General features: G+C 40.9%; 1 protein-coding gene across 1 annotated transcript in view; it reads right to left on the minus strand.

Moving 5' to 3' along the window:
* COL6A6 (collagen type VI alpha 6 chain) overlaps positions 1–15,741 on the minus strand; it is a 174,339-nt gene extending 158,598 nt beyond the window's left edge. Inside the window, exon 1 of the mRNA XM_082392853.1 lies at positions 15,646–15,741. Coding sequence (XP_082248979.1) covers positions 15,646–15,662 — 17 coding nt within the window. The 5' untranslated portion in view covers positions 15,663–15,741. The remainder of the gene's footprint in view (positions 1–15,645) is intronic.
* Positions 15,742–16,732: the final 991 nt, after the last annotated feature.

The raw sequence follows: 16,732 nt of genomic DNA on the forward strand, positions 1-16,732 counted from the left end.
CTTTTATCTTGTCTGGATTTTCTAAGTGCAACTGCTCCAGATTTACATGAAAAGCATACTTCAGCCAGACTTTCGCAATTTTAAGTCATTCATTTATCAAATATTTATTGAGTACCTACTAAGTGCCAGGTAGTATGGGAAACACTAGGGATACAAGAGCCACAGGAGATCTTTTCTTCTGCACATGGTTTATGTTAGCCAAACAGTATCCATTTTTATTCATGGTAACCTCGTCCAAATTTTCCTGTCAGTGCCTTGGGGTCACCCCAAGAAAAGACAAGTTTGGAAAGAGGGTGAAGAATCTGGAGAGCAAGTGACACCAAGTCTCTAACTACTACTATTTCTTCATTTAAAAAGTTTGGCCTTTACTGTTCTGTAAAGTATTCTCTATGTTTTCTAAATTCTCCATTCCCTTGAAGAACTGAAGTTTGCTTTGCCGGCCTTTATTTTAAAATTCTGAAAACATAAATTTAGTACCTTTCTGCTGAAGGCAGAAACATATTTTCATTATCACAAAGCCATTATACAAAGAAACTGAAACCCTGAGCTCACTTTTCAAAGCCTTTGGCCTTAAGTAACCATTTGACTTCTCTAGAATGAGAAGCACATTAGCACCAGTACAAAAACTCAGTAGGTATGTATAGTTGTCATTGTGATCATCATAATGGACAGCATGTGTACAAAATATTCTCCCCAAACTGTAAAACAGAAGATATGAAGAGACACAGAGTGAAATCAGAATAGCCATAACTCCCAAACATCTCTTCCAGGATGGCAGCATGCCTGAGTGATGGGTCTTTCCTTAAATGATCTCTACGAACTGGAACACTTCCAGGGGAAAAGGGAGATTACAACATTGGGTGAGTTATACATTTCTTGGAATCATGTTCTACTCCATGGAGACAAGGTATTTCAGTGAGGTCAAAACATGGACTAAAATTGGACTCTATGATGGAGACCTTCAAGATGGCGAAGGAGTGAGACGTGGAGATCACCTTCCTCCTCCAAAATACATCAGAAATACATCTACATGTAGAACAACTCCTACAGAACACCTACTAAATGCTGGAAGAAGACCTCAGATTTCCCAAAAGGCAAGAAACTCCCCACATACCTGGGTAGGGGAAAAGAAAAAAGAAAAAACAGAGACAAAAGAATAGGGACGGGACTTGCACCACTGGGAGGGAGCTGTGAAGGAGGATAAGTTTCCACACACTAAGAAGCCCCTTCACTGGCGGAGACAGGGTGGCAGGGGGGAGGGGGGAAGCTTCGGAGACACGGAGGAGAGCGCAGCAGCGGGGGTGTGGAGGGCAAAGCGGAGAGATTCCTGCACAGAGGATCAGTGCCGACCAGCACTTACCAGCCTGAGAGGCTTGTCTGCTCATCTGCCAGGGTGGGTTGGGGCTGGGAGCTGAGGCTCGGGCTTCGGAGGTCAGACCCCAGGGAGAGGACTGGGGTTGGCTGCGTGAACACAGCCTGAAGGGGGCTAGTGTGCCACAGCTAGCCGAGAGGGAGTCTGGGAAAAAGTCTGGAACTGCTGAAGAGGCCAGAGACCATTGTTTCGGGGTGTGCGAGGAGAGGGGATTCAGAGTGCCGCCTAAATGAGCTCTAGAGACAGGCACGAGCCGCGGCTATCAGCCTGGACACCAGAGACGGGCATGAAATGCTAAGGCTGCTGCTGCCGCCACCAAGAAGCTTGTGTGCAAGCACAGGTCACTATCCACACCTCCCCTCCCAGGAACCTGTGCAGCCCGCCACTGCCAGGGTGCCGTGATCCAGGGACAACTTCCCTGGGAGAACACATGGCGCACCTCAGGTTGCAATGTCACACTGGCCTCTGCCGCTGCAGGCTCGCCCAGCATTCCGTATCCCTCCCTCCCCCCGGCCTGAGTGAGCCAGAGCCCCTTAATCAGCTGCTCCTTTAACCCCGTCCTGTCTGAGCGAAGAACAGATGCCCTCAGGCGCCCTACACACAGAGGTGGGGCCAAATCCAAAGCTGAACCCCAGGAGCTGTGCGAACAAAGAAGAGAAAGGGAAATCTCTCCCAGCAGCCTCAGGAGCAGAGGATTAAATCTCCACAATCAACTTGATGTACCCTGCATTTGTGGAATACCTGAAGAGACAACGAATCATCCCAAAATTGAGGCGGTGGACTTCAGGAGCAATGATATATATATATATTTTTCCTTTTTCTCTTTTTGTGAGTGTGTATGTGTATGCTTCTTTGTGTGATTTGTCTGTATAGCTTTGCTTTTACCATTTGTCCTAGGGTTCTGTCTGTCCATTTTTTTTTCTTTCTTTTTTTTTGTATAGTTTTTTGCACTTGTTGTCATTGGTGGATTTGTTTTTTGGTTTGGTTGCTCTCTTCTCTCTTCCTTTTTAAAATTACTTTTTAATTGTTTTATTAAAATAATTATTTTTTATTTTTTATTTTAATAACTTTATTTTATTTTATTTTATTGTTTTCTTTCTTTCTTTTCATCTCCCTTTTCTTCTGAGCTGTGTGGCTGACAGGGTCTTGGTGCTCTGCCCAGGTGTGAGGCCTGTGCCTCTGAGGTGGGAGAGCCAAGTTGAGGACATTGGTCCACCAGAGACCTCCCAGCTCCATGTAATATCAAATGGCAAAAGCTCTCCCAGAGATCTCCATCTCAACACAAAGACCCAGCTCCACTCAACGACCAGCAAGCTACAGTGCTGGACACCCTATGCCAAACAACTAGCAAGACAGGAACACAAACCCACCCATTAGCAGAGAGGCTGCCTAAAATCATAATAAGATCACAGAGACCCCACAGAACACACCACCAGATGTGGTCCTGCCCACTAGAAAGACAAGATCCAGCTTCATCCACCAGAACACAGACATCAGTCCCCTCTACCAGGAAGCCTACACAACCCACTGATCCAACCCTAGCCACTGGGGGCAGACACCAAAAACAACAGGAACTACGAACATGCAGCCTGCAAAAAGGAGACCACAAACACAGTAAGTTAAGCAAAATGAGAAGACAGACAAACACATAGTTGATGAAGGAACAAGGTAAACACCCCTGAGACCAAACAAATGACGAGGAAATAGGCAGTCTACATGAAAAACAATTCAGAGTAATGATAGTAAAGATGATCCAAAATCTTGGAAAGAGAATGGAGAAAATAAAAGAAATGTTTAACAAGTACCTAGAAAAACTAAAGAGCAAACAAACAATGATGAACAACACAATAAATGAGAGTAAATATTCTCTAGAAGGAATCAACAGCAGAATAACTGAGGCAGAAGAATGGATAAGTGACCTGGAAGATAAAATAGTGGAAATAACTACTGCAGAGCAGAATAAAGAAAAAAGAATGAAAAGAATTGAGGACAGTCTCAGAGACCTCTGGGACAACATTAAACACACCAAAATTCGAATTATAGGGGTCCCAGAAGAAGAAGAGAAAAACAAAGGGAATGAGAAAATATTTGAAGAGATTATAATTGAAAACTTCCCTAATATGGGAAAGGAAATAGTCAATCAAGTCCAGGAAGGACAGAGAATTCCATACAGGATAAATGCAAGGAGAAACATGAAAAGACACATATTAATCAAACTATAAAATTAAATACAACGAAAAAATATTGAAAGCAGCAAGGAAAAAACAACAAATAATATACAAGGGACTCCCCATAAGGTTAACAGCTGATCTTTCAGCAGAAACTCTGCAAACCAGAAGGGAGTGGCAGGGCATATTTAAAGTGATGAAAGGGAAAAACCTAAAACCAAGATTACTCTACCCAGCAAGGATCTCATTCAGATTCGACAGAGAAATTAAAACCTTTACAGATAAGCAAAAGCCAAGAGAATTCAGTGTCACCAAACCAGCTCTACAACAAATGCTAAAGGAAGTTCTCTAGGTGGGAAACACTGAGAAGAAAAAGACCTACAATAACAAACCCAAAACAATTAAGAAAATGGCAATAGGAACATACATATTGATAATTACCTTAAATGTAAATGTATTAAAATCTCCAACCAAAAGACACAGACTGGCTGAATGGATACAAAAACAGGACCCATATATATGCTGTCTAGAAGAGACCCACTTCAGACCTAGCGACACATACAGACTGAAAATGAGGGGATGGAAAAAGATATGCCATGCAAACGGAAATCAAAAGAAACCTGGAGTAGCAATTCTCATATCAGACAAAATAGACTTTAAAATAAAGACTATTACAAGAGACAAAGAAGGACAGTATATAATGACCAAGGGATCAATCCAAGAAGAAGATATAACAATTGTAAATACTTATGCACCCAACATAGGAGCACCTCAATACATAAGGCAAATACTAACAGCCATAAAAGGGGAAATCAACAGTAACACAATCATAGCAGGGGACTTTAACACCCCACTTTCACCAATGGACAGATCATCCAAAATGAAAATTAATAAAGAAACACAAGCTTTAAATGATACATTAAAGAAGATGGACTTAATTGATATTTATAGGACATTCCATCCAAAAACAACAGAATACACTTTCTTCTCAAGTGCTCATGGAACATTCTCCAGGATAGATCATATCTTGGGTCACAAATCAAGGCTTGGTAAATTTAAGAAAATTGAAATTACATCAAGTATCTCTTCCGACCACAACGCTATGAGACTAGATATCAATTACGGAAAAAATCTGTAAAAAATACAAATACATGGAGGCTAAACAATACACTACTTAATAACCAAGAGATCACTGAAGAAATCAAAGAGGAAATAAAAAAATACCTAGAAACAAATGACAGTGAAAACACAATGACCCAAAACCTATGGGAAGCAGCAAAAGCAGTTCTAATAGGGAAGTTTATAGCAAAACAATCCTACCTCAAGAAACAAGAAACATCTCAAATAAACAACCTCACCTTACACCTAAAGCAATTAGGGAAAAAAGAACAAAAACCCCCAAAGTTAGCAGAACAAAAAACCCCCAAAGTTAGCAGAAGGAAAAAGAACAAAAAACCCCCAAAGTAAGCAGAAAATACCCAAAGTTAGCAGAACAGATCAGAAATAAATGAGGAAAAGAAAAGAAGGAAACAATAGCAAAGATAAATAAAACTAAAAGCTGGTTCTTTGAGAAGATAAACAAAATTGATAAACCATTAGCCAAACTCATCAAGAAAAAAAGGAAGAAGACTCAAATCAATAGAATTAGAAATGAAAACAGAGAAGTAACAACTCACACTGCAGAAATACAAACGATCATGAGAGATTACTACAAGCAACTCTATGCCAATAAAATGGACAACCTGGAAGAAATGGACAAATTCTTAGAAATGAACAACCTTCCGAGACTGAATCAGGAAGAAATAGAAAATATGAACAGACCAATCACAAGCACAGAAATTGAAACTGTGATTAAAAATCTTCCAACAAACAAAAGCCCAGGACCAGATGGCTTCACAGGTGAATTCTATCAAACATTTAGAGAAGAGCTAACACATATCCTTCTCAAACTCTCCCAATATATAGCAGAGGGAGGAACACTCCCAAACTCATTCTATGAGGCCACCATCACCCTGATACCAAAACCAGTTACAGATGTCACAAAGAAAGAAAACTACAGGCCAATATCACTGATGAACATAGATGCAAAAATCCTCAACAAAATACTAGCAAACAGAATTCAACAGCACATTAAAAGGATCATACACCATGATCAAGTGGTATTTATTCCAAGAATGCAAGGATTCTTCAATATATGCAAATCAATCAATGTGATACACCATATTAACAAACTGAAGGATAAATACCATATGATCATCTCAATAGATGCAGAAAAAGCTTTTGACAAAATTCAACACTGATTTATGATAAAAACCCTGCAGAAAGTAGGCATAGAGGGAACTTACCTCAACATAATAAAGACCATATATGACAAACCCACAGACAACATCGTTCTCAATGGTGAAAAACTGAAACCATTTCCAATAAGATCAGGAACAAGACAAGGTTGCCCACTCTCACGACTATTATTCAACATAGTTTTGGAAGTTGTAGCCACAGCAATCAGAGAAGAAAAAGAAATAAAGGAATCCGAATCAGAAAAGAAGTAAAGCTGTCACTGTTTGCAGATGATATGATACTATACATAGAGAATCCTAAAGATGCTACCAGAAAACTACTAGAGCTAATCAATGAATATGGTAAAGTAGCAGGATACAAAATTAATGCACAGAAATCTCTTACATTCCTATACATTACTGATGAAAAATCAGAAAGAGAAATTAGGGAAACACTCCAATTTACTATTGCAAGAAAAGGAATAAAATACCTAGGAATAAACCTACCTAAGGAGACAAAAGACCTGTATGCAGAAAACTGTAAGACACTGATGAAAGAAATTAAAGATGATACAAACAGATGGAGAGATATACCATGTTCTTGGATTGGAAGAATCAACATTGTGAAAATGACTCTATTACCCAAAGCAATCTACAAATTCAGTGCAATCCCTACCAAACTACCAATGGCATTTTTCACAGAACTAGAACAAAATATTCCACAATTTGTATGGAAAAACAAAAGACTCCGAATAGCCAAAGCAATCTTGAGAAAGAAAAATGGAGCTGGAGGAATGAGGCTCCCTGACTTCACACTATACTACAGAGCTACAGTAATCAAGACAATATGGTACTGGCACAAAAACAGAAATATAGATCAATGGAACAGGATAGAAAGCCCAGAGATAAACCCATGCACATATGTTCACCTTAGTTTTGATAAAGGAGGCAAGAATATACAATGGAGCAAAGACAGCCTCTTTAATAAGTGGTGCTGGGAAAACTGGACATCTACATGGAAAAGAATGAAATTAGAACACTGACAAATACCATACACAAAAATAAACTCAAAATGGATTAAAGACCTATATGTAAGGCCAGACAGTATAAAACTCTCAGAGGAAAACATAGGCAGAACTTTCTATGACATAAATCACAACCAGGTCCTTTTTGACCCACCTCCTAGAGAAATGGAAATAAAAACAAAAATAAACAAATGGGACCTAATGAAAGTTAAAAGCTTTTGCACAGCTAAGGAAACCATAAACAAGATGAAAAGATAACCCTCAGAATGGGAGAAAATATTTGCAAATGAAGCAACTGACAAAGGATTAATCTCCAAAATTTACAAGCAGCTCATGCAGCTCAATATCAAAAAAATAAACAACCCAGTCCAAAAATGGGCAGAAGACCTAAATAGACATTTCTCCAAAGAAGATACACAGATAGCCAACAAACACATGAAAGGATGCTCAAATCACAACTACAATGAGGCATCACCTCACACCAGTCAGAATGGGCATCATCAAAAAATCTACAAACAATAAATGCTGGAGAGGGTGTGGGGAAAAGGGAACCCTCTTGCATTGCTGGTGGGAATGTAAACTGATACAGCCACTATGGAGAACAGTATGGAGGTTCCTCAAAAAACTAAAAATAGAACTACCATACGACCCAGCAATCCCATTACTGGGCATATACCCTGAGAAAACCATAATTTAAAAAGAGTCACGTACCAAAATGTTCATTGCAGCTCTATTTACAATAGCCAGGACATGGAAGCAACCTAAGTGTCCATCGACAGATGAATGGATAAAGAACATGTGGCACATATATACAATGGAATATTACTCAGCCATAAAAAGAAATGAAATTGAGTTATTTGTAGTGAGGTGGGTGGACCTAGATACTGTTATACAGAGTGAAGTAAGTCAGAAAGAGAAAAACAAATATTGTATGCTGACACATATGTATGGAATCTAAAAAGAAAAAGGTTATGAAGAACCTAGGGACAGGACAGGAATAAAGTCGCAGATATAGAGAATGGGCTTGAGGACACGGGGAGAGGGAAGGGTAAGCTGGGGTGAAGTGAGAGAGTGGCATAGACTAATATATACTACCAAACATAAAATAGATAGCTACTGGGAACACTTTATTTAGACAAGGCCATACTGGAAAGTTTTATATTAAAAATAGTACTCATCGGAGGATTAACCAAGATGGCGGAGTAGAAGGACGTGCTCTCACTCCCTCTTGCGAGAGCACCAGAATCACAACTGGCTGCTGGACAATCATCGATAGGAAGACACTGGAAGTCACCAAGGAGGACACCCCACATCCAAGGACAGAGGAGAAGCCACAGTGAAACGGTAGGAGGGGCGCAATCAGAGTAAAATCAAATCCCATAACTGCTGGGTGGGTGACTCACAGACTGGTGAACACTTATACCACAGAAGTCCACCCACTGGAGTGAAGCTTCTGAGCCACACGTCAGGCTTCCCAACCTGGGGGTCCGGCAACGGGAGGAGGAATTCCTAGATAATCAGACTTTGAAGCCTAGTGGGAATTGATTGCAGGACTTTGACAGGACTGGGGGAAACAGAGACCCCACTCTTGGAGGGCACACACAAAGTAGTGTGTGCATCAGGACCCAGGGGAAGGAGCAGTGACCCTGGGGGAGACTGAACCAGACATACCTGCTGGTGTTGGGGGGTCTCCTGCAGAGGCGGGGGGTGGCTCTGTTTCACCGTGGGGACAAGGACACTGGCAGCGGAGGTTCTGAGAAGTGCTCCTTGGCGTGAGCCCTCCCAGAGTCTGCCATTAACCCCATCAAAGAGCCAAGGTGGGCTCCAGTGTTGGGTTGCCTCAGGCAAAACAACCAACAGGGAGGGAACCCAGCTCCACCCATCAACAGTCAAGTGGATTAAAGTGTTATGGAGCTCTGTCCGCCACAGCAACAGTCAGCTCTACCCACCAACAGAGCCTCCCATCAAGCCTCTTAGATAGCCTAAACCACCAGAGGACAGACAGCAGAAGCAAGAAAAACTACAATCCTGCAGCCTGTGGACCAAAACCGACAGTTACAGAAAGATAGACAAGATGAAAAGGCAGAGGGCTATATATCAGATGAAGGAACAAGAAAAAACCCAAGAAAAACAACTAAATGAAGTGGAGATAGGCAACCTTCCAGAAAAAGAATTCAGAATAATGATAGTGAAGATGATCCAGGACCTCGGAATAAGAATGGAGGCAAAGATTGAGAAGATGCAAGAAATGATTAACAAAGACCTAGAAGAATTAAAGAACAAACAAACAGAGATGACCAATACAATAACTGAAATGAAAACTACACTAGAAGGAATCAATAGTAGAATAACTGAGGCAGAAGAACGGATAAGTGACCTGGAAGACAGAATGGTGGAATTCACTGCTGCGGAACAGACTAAAGAAAAAAGAATGAAAAGAAATGAAGACAGCCTAAGAGACCTCTGGGACAACATTAAACGCAACAACATTCGCATTATAGGGGTCCCAGAAGGAGAAGAGAGAGAGAAAGGGCCAGAGAAAATATTTGAAGAGATTATAGTCGAAAACTTCCCTAACATGGGAAAGGAAATAGCCACCCAAGTCCAGGAAGCACAGAGTCCCATACAGGATAAACCCAAGGAGAAACACGCTGAGCCACACAGTAATCAAAATGGCAAAAATTAAACACAAAGAAAAATTATTGAAAGCAGCAAGGGAAAAACGACAAATAACATACAAGGGAACTCCCATAAGGTTAGCAGCTGATTTCTCAGCAGAAACTCTACAAGCCAGAAGGGAGTGGCATGATATACTTAAAGTGATGAAAGGGAAGAACCTACAAACAAGATTACTCTACCCGGCAAGGATCTCATTTAGATTTGATGGAGAAATCAAAAGCTTTACAGACAAGCAAAAGCTAAGAGAATTCAGCACCACCAAACCAGCTCTACAACAAATGCTAAAGGAACTTCTCTAAGTGGGAAACACAAGAGAAGAAAAGGACCTACAAAAAGAAACCCAAAACAATTAAGAAAATGGTCATAGGAACATACATATCGATAATTACCTTAAACGTGAATGGATTAAATGCTCCAACCAAAAGACACAGGCTTGATGAATGGATACAAAAACAAGACCCATATGTATGCTGTCTACAAGAGACCCACTTTAGACCTAGGGACACATACAGACTGAAAGTGAGGGGATGGAAAAAGATATTCCATGCAAATGGAAATCAAAAGAAAACTGGAGTAGCTATACTCATATCAGATAAAATAGACTTTAAAGTAAAGAATGTTACAAGAGACAAAGAAGGACACTACATAATGATCAAGGGATCAATCCAAGAAGAAGATATAACAATTATAAATATATATGCACCCAACATAGGAGCACCTCAATACATAAGGCAACTGCTAACAGCCATAAAAGAGGAAATTGACAGTAACACAATCATAGTGGGGGACTTTAACACCTCACTTACACCAATGGACAGATCATCCAAAATGAAAATAAATAAGGAAACAGAAGCTTTAAATGACACAATAGACCAGATAGATTTAATTGATATTTATAGGACATTCCATCCAAAAACAGCAGATTACACGTTCTTCTCAAGTGTGCACGGAACATTCTCCAGGATAGATCACATTTTGGGGCACAAATCAAGCCTCAGTAAATTTAAGAAAATTGAAATCATATCAAGCATCTTTTCTGACTACAATCCTATGAGATTAGAAATGAATTACAGGGAAAAAAACGTAAAAAAGACAAACACATGGAGGCTAAACAATACGTTACTAAATAACCAAGAGATCACTGAAGAAATCAAAGAAGAAATAAAAAAATACCTAGAGACAAATGACAATGAAAACACGACGACCCAAAACCTATGGGATGCAGCAAAAGCAGTTCTAAGAGGGAAGTTTATAGCTATACAAGCCTACCTAAAGAAACAAGAAAAATCTCAAGTAAACAATCTAACCTTACACCTAAAGAAACTAGAGAAAGAAGAACAAACCAAACCCAAAGTTAGCAGAAGGAAAGAAATCATAAAGATCAGAGCAGAAATAAATGAAATAGAAACAAAGAAAACAATAGCAAAGATCAATAAATCTAAAAGCTGGTTCTTTGAGAAGATAAACAAAATTGATAAGCCATTAGCCAGACTCATCAAGAAAAAGAGGGAGAGGACTCAAATCAATAAAATTAGAAATGAAAAAGGAGAAGTTACAACAGACATCACAGAAATACAAAGCATCCTAAGAGACTACTACAAGCAACTCTATGCCAAAAAAATGGACAACCTGGAAGAAATGGACAAATTCTTAGAAAGGTATAACCTTCCAAGACTGAACCACGAAGAAACAGAAAATATGAACAGACCAACCACAAGTAATGAAATTGAAACTGTGATTAAAAATCTTCCAACAAACAAAAGTCCAGGACCAGATGGCTTCACAGGTGAATTCTATCAAACATTTAGAGAAGAGCTAACACCTATCCTTCTCAAACTCTTCCAAAAAATTGCAGAGGAAGGCACACTCCCAAACACATTCTATGAGGCCACAATCACCCTGATACCAAAACCAGACAAAGACACTACAAAGAAAGAAAATTACAGACCGATATCACTGATGAATATAGATGCAAAAATCCTCAACAAAATACTAGCAAACAGAATCCAACAACACATTAAAAGGATCATACACCACGATCAAGTGGGATTTATCCCAGGGATCCAAGGATTCTTCAATATACACAAATCAATCAATGTGATACACCATTTTAACAAATTGAAGAAGAAAAACCATATGATCATCTCAATAGATGCAGAAAAAGCTTCTGACAAAATTCAACACCCATTTATGATAAAAACTCTCCAGAATGTGGGCATAGAGGGAACCTACCTCAACATAATAAAGGCCATATACAACAAACCCACAGCAAACATCATTCTCAATGGTGAAAAACTGAAATCATTTCCTCTAAGATCAGGAACAAGACAAGGATGTCCACTCTCACCACTATTATTCAACATAGTTCTGGAAGTCTTAGCCACGGCAATCAGAGAAGAAAAAGAAATAAAAGGAATACAAATTGGAAAAGAAGAAGTAAAACTGTCATTGTTTGTGGATGGCATGATATTATACATAGAGAATCCTAAAACTGCCACCAGAAAACTGCTAGAGCTAATTAATGAATATGGTAAAGTTGCAGGATACAAAATTAATGCACAGAAATCTCTTGCATTCCTATACACTAATGATGAAAAATCTGAAAGAGAAATTATGGAAACACTCCCATTTACCATTGCAACAAAAAGAATAAATTACCTTGGAATAAACCTACCTAGGGAGACAAAGGACCTGTGTGCAGAAAACTATAAGACACTAATGAAAGAAATTAAAGATGATACCAACAGGTGGAGAGATATACCATGTTCTTGGATTGGAAGAATCAATCTTGTGAAAATGACTATACTACCCAAAGCAATCTACAGATTCAATGCAATCCCTATCCAATTACCAATGGCATTTTTTATGGAGCTAGAACAAATCATCTTAAAATTTTTATGGAGACTCCAAATCCTAAAATAGCCAAAGCAGTCTTGAGGGAAAAAAACGGAGCTGGAGGAATCAGACTCCCTGACTTCACACTATACTACAAAGCTACAGTAATCAAGACAATATGGTACTGGCACCAAAACAGAAACATAGATCAATGGAACAAGATAGAAAGCCCAGAGATAAACCCATGCACCTATGGTCAACTAATCTATGACAAAGGAGACAAAGATATACAATGGAGAAAAGACAGTCTCTTCAATAAGTGGTGCTGGGAAAACTGGACAGCTACATGTAAAAGAATGAAATTAGAATACTCCCTAACACCATACACAAGAATAAACTCAAAATGGATTCGAGACCTAAATGTAAGACTGGACACTATAAAACTCTTAGAGGAAAACATAGGAAGAACACTCTTTGACATAAATCACAGCAACATCTTTTTTGATCCACCTCCTACAGTAATGGAAATAAAAACAAAAATAAACAAATGGGACCTAATGAAACTTCAAAGCTTTTGCACAGCAAAGGAAACCATAAACAAGACGAAAAGACAACCCTCAGAATGGGAGAAAATATTTGCAAACGAATCAATGGACAAAGGATTAATCTCCAAAATATATAAACAGCTCATTCAGCTCAATATTAAAGAAACAAACACCCCAATCCAAAAATGGGCAGAAGACCTAAATAGACATTTCTCCAAAGAAGACATACAGACGGCCATGAAGCACATGAAAAGCTGCTCAACATCACTAATTATTAGAGAAATGCAAATCACAACTACAATGAGGCATCACCTCACACCAGTCAGAATGGGCATCATCAGAAAATCTACAAACAACAAATGCTGGAGAGGGTGTGGAGAAAAGGGAACCCTCTTGCACTGTTGGTGGGAATGTAAATTGATACAGCCACTATGGAGAACAATATGGAGGTTCCTTAAAAAACTAAAAATAGAATTACCATATGACCCAGCAATCCCACTACTGGGCATATACCCAGAGAAAACCGTAATTCAAAAAGACACATGCACCCGAATGTTCATTGCAGCACTATTTACAATAGTCAGGTCATGGAAGCAACCTAAATGCCCATCGACAGGTGAATGGATAAAGAAGTAGTGGTACATATATACAATGGAATATTACTCAGCCATAAAAAGGAACGAAATTGAGTCATTTGTTGAGAAGTGGATGGATCTAGAGACTGTCATACAGAGTGAAGTAAGTCAGAAAGAGAAAAACAAATATCGTATATTAACGCATGTATGTGGAACCTAGAAAAATGGTACAGATGAGCCAGTTTGCAGGGCAGAGGTTGAGACACAGATGTAGAGAACGGACATATGGACACCAAGGGGGGAAAACTGCGGTGGGGTGGGGATGGTGTTGTGCTGAATTGGGCGATTGAGATTGACATGTATACACTGATGTGTATAAAATTGATGCCTAATAAGAACCTGCAATATAAACAAACAAACAAACAAAACAACTAATACTGAAGTTTCATTGGGTTATTTGTATGGAAATATGTTAATATAAATGTTTCAGACATTACATGAAATTTCTAAAAATCTTATATGTTCGGGTATAATGTTATAAGTCATAATCCTAGTTATTACCTTAAAATGTATATCTCAGAAATAACTAATTTTCTTGTCAACTGCATTATTATGAACTTTCATCAAATTTTTAACTGTGGTCACTTTTAAGTCTTTTGTCATTTACAGACAGTTCTGTGTGTACTCTGATGCTTTTGCAAATGTGTTCCTATAAAAGGGTTTCATCTTTAAGAAATTCATGGAAAAGACTCTGACAAGTACAGGTTTCTGGTAACTGACTGTACTGCTGAACTGAATGAATAAGCAGAACTGAATTTTCAGAACTCTAATGAAAAACTGATGAACTTATAAAAGTGCTAACAGAAGATCAAGATGAAAAAAAAATTAATTACATGGGACTGAGTGAAGTGATGAGGATGAGTATAATCTTTGTGACTTTCTGTCTGAATTAAAAAAAAAAAAATCCCACAAGGACTCAGAGGCAAAGAATATACAAATTAATTTTCACTGCAAAGTAAAGGAGCTGTTACAGTGGAGGATTACTGGACTGAATGTCAATATTATGACATAGTATGAGTGTGTTTCATGTTTGGTAATTGCAATCATTGTTGCTCTTGTTGTGGTCATCCATGTACAATGCTTGGTGTCAGTCTACTTATCTTTTGTAAAAATAAAATACAGTGTGTGTGTGTGAAAAAAAAAAATAGTACTCATCAAATAGATCCTTCTTTTAAAAAGCAGTGTGATTGCAGATTCTGTAACTGTAGAAATTCTTAACAAAAGACTTCTAATATCTTTCCTATCTTAAGTCTTATGATTTTCATAGACATCTCAGTTATTCCCAATCAACATCACCACCCTTTTCCCCTATGGAAAAATTTCCCCCAACTGGCAAAGATCATCTTTAAATATCTCATAGAGTATACTTCTAAAAAGAGAAATGAGAAATCTTTATCACTAAAGGACACAGAAGAGAAGAAATCACTTCCTAGTGCCAGTTTTTTTTCCTCTTCCTACCGGCCTCCCCGGCTCATCGAAATTATTTGCACAGGTGACAGTCAGCCAGGTAGCTGGGGTTCTACTCATTGCAGAATGTTACTGGGCATTCATAAAAGGGTGGATTTTTTCTGCCTTCTCCCCTCCCTTCAGCTAACAATAAAACTCCAACCATCTTTAATAAATTTGGGTGATTGCAGTAGCAAAAGTATAGGCTGGGTCTGGACCGGCCTGGCAGGGACTTCTCCTGACCCCGGCTGGTTAACCTCATTCATCCGCTCCCCATGCCATCCTGGGTGCCTGCCACCCTCCAGGCCCTGTGCTGGGCGTGGGGACATGGTGCTGAGTGAGGCACCTCTCAGCCTTCGAAGCTCTCAGGAGTGCGGTGGGGGACACGGAGCCCGGAGCAGAGAGTGACCAGAGTGTACTCTGGGCTCGCCAAGAGGAGAATGCGGGGAACTTACAGAAAGACGCAGTGAGGTCAGCTAACCCTGCCCGGAGGAGGTGAAAAACAGAACGAGGCGGTTTTGAGCTCCTGACATCCCTTCTTCCCTTTACCGGGATCCTCACGCAGCCCCGTCCATCCGGAACGTCCTTCCCGGGCAGTCACTCACCACTTGCAAACCTAGTTCTGGCTCTGGCCGGCCCAGCCAACAGCGGCTCTAGCACTTACCTCGGGGAAAAGTCCATGCAGCTCCCGGCCCCGCACTTCCCAAGCCCCCGGCGGGTCTCCTCGCAGCGCACGGATCAGAGCGCAGCGCACCGCTGGGAGCGCAGCGCCGAGTGCCGCCGACCGGGGAGACCGTGGGGCCAAAGGCTACCGTGGGAGGGACGTGAGGCGGCTAGGGCAGACTCTGGCCTCCTGGTGCCCTGCAGGCGGGCGGCAACTCCCAACCCTCCTCGCCGCTATATAAACGCTTCTCCCCGCCCCGCGCCGACCCTTCCCCGCCCCGTCGGCCCCCTCGCAGCGCGCGTCCCCCGGGAAGGGGGCGCAGCGGCAGGGAGGTGACGGAAGCGGGATGGCGGGTTCTTGGGGCTGTCACTGCCCTGCCAGCTTCTTCCTTATATGGAACTTGTGCCTACGGCTGCGGACTAGGGAGGAAACTGAGGGCGGGGAAATTGGGGCATTCGAGGTGCGCGCCTTCTCTGCGCCCAACAGACGGGCAGGGCGCGCGCTCTGAGTCGTAGCGAAGATCAAGCTGTGCTCCGACTGTTGGAACTGCAGTCTCTTGGCGGCTTTGCCTGTGGTCTAGGATCTTCGTGCAAGGGAGCCTGAGAGTCCTCGGTGGTGGGAACTGCTCCCTCTTGCCTGTGAACGCCCCAGGAACTGCACGCCTCAGGATGGAGGCCAAGCGCCATCAGGGTCCCCACTTGGAATTCAGGGTCCACAGGAGAGTATTCTTGACTCTATCGTCCACTGACATTTTTTCGCTGACTGTCCATTCATTTGTCTGTCCGTGTACTTGTTTCACAAATATTTGAGCACCTAGTATGTGCTACTAATTAGGGGCTTGGGATGCAAGTCGGCCTCTCAGCTCGCAGTCTCACTGGGGAAACAAGTGGAAACAGGAACCAGGGTGGTAATTGCTAGATAGGGTAAGCGCGGCCATGAGAACACAGAAGAAGGGATCCTAATTCAACCTTGGAAGGCCAAAAGAAGCTTCCCTGCGGAAATTAAATTCAAACTAAAATCTAAAGAGTGAGATAGGCAGGTAAGTGGGGAAAAGAGGGTCCCAGACAAATGGAACAGCAGCTGCAAA

Source organism: Balaenoptera borealis (genome assembly GCF_965194805.1).
Source record: "Balaenoptera borealis genome assembly, chromosome: 5".
NCBI classification, from domain to species: domain Eukaryota; kingdom Metazoa; phylum Chordata; class Mammalia; order Artiodactyla; family Balaenopteridae; genus Balaenoptera; species Balaenoptera borealis.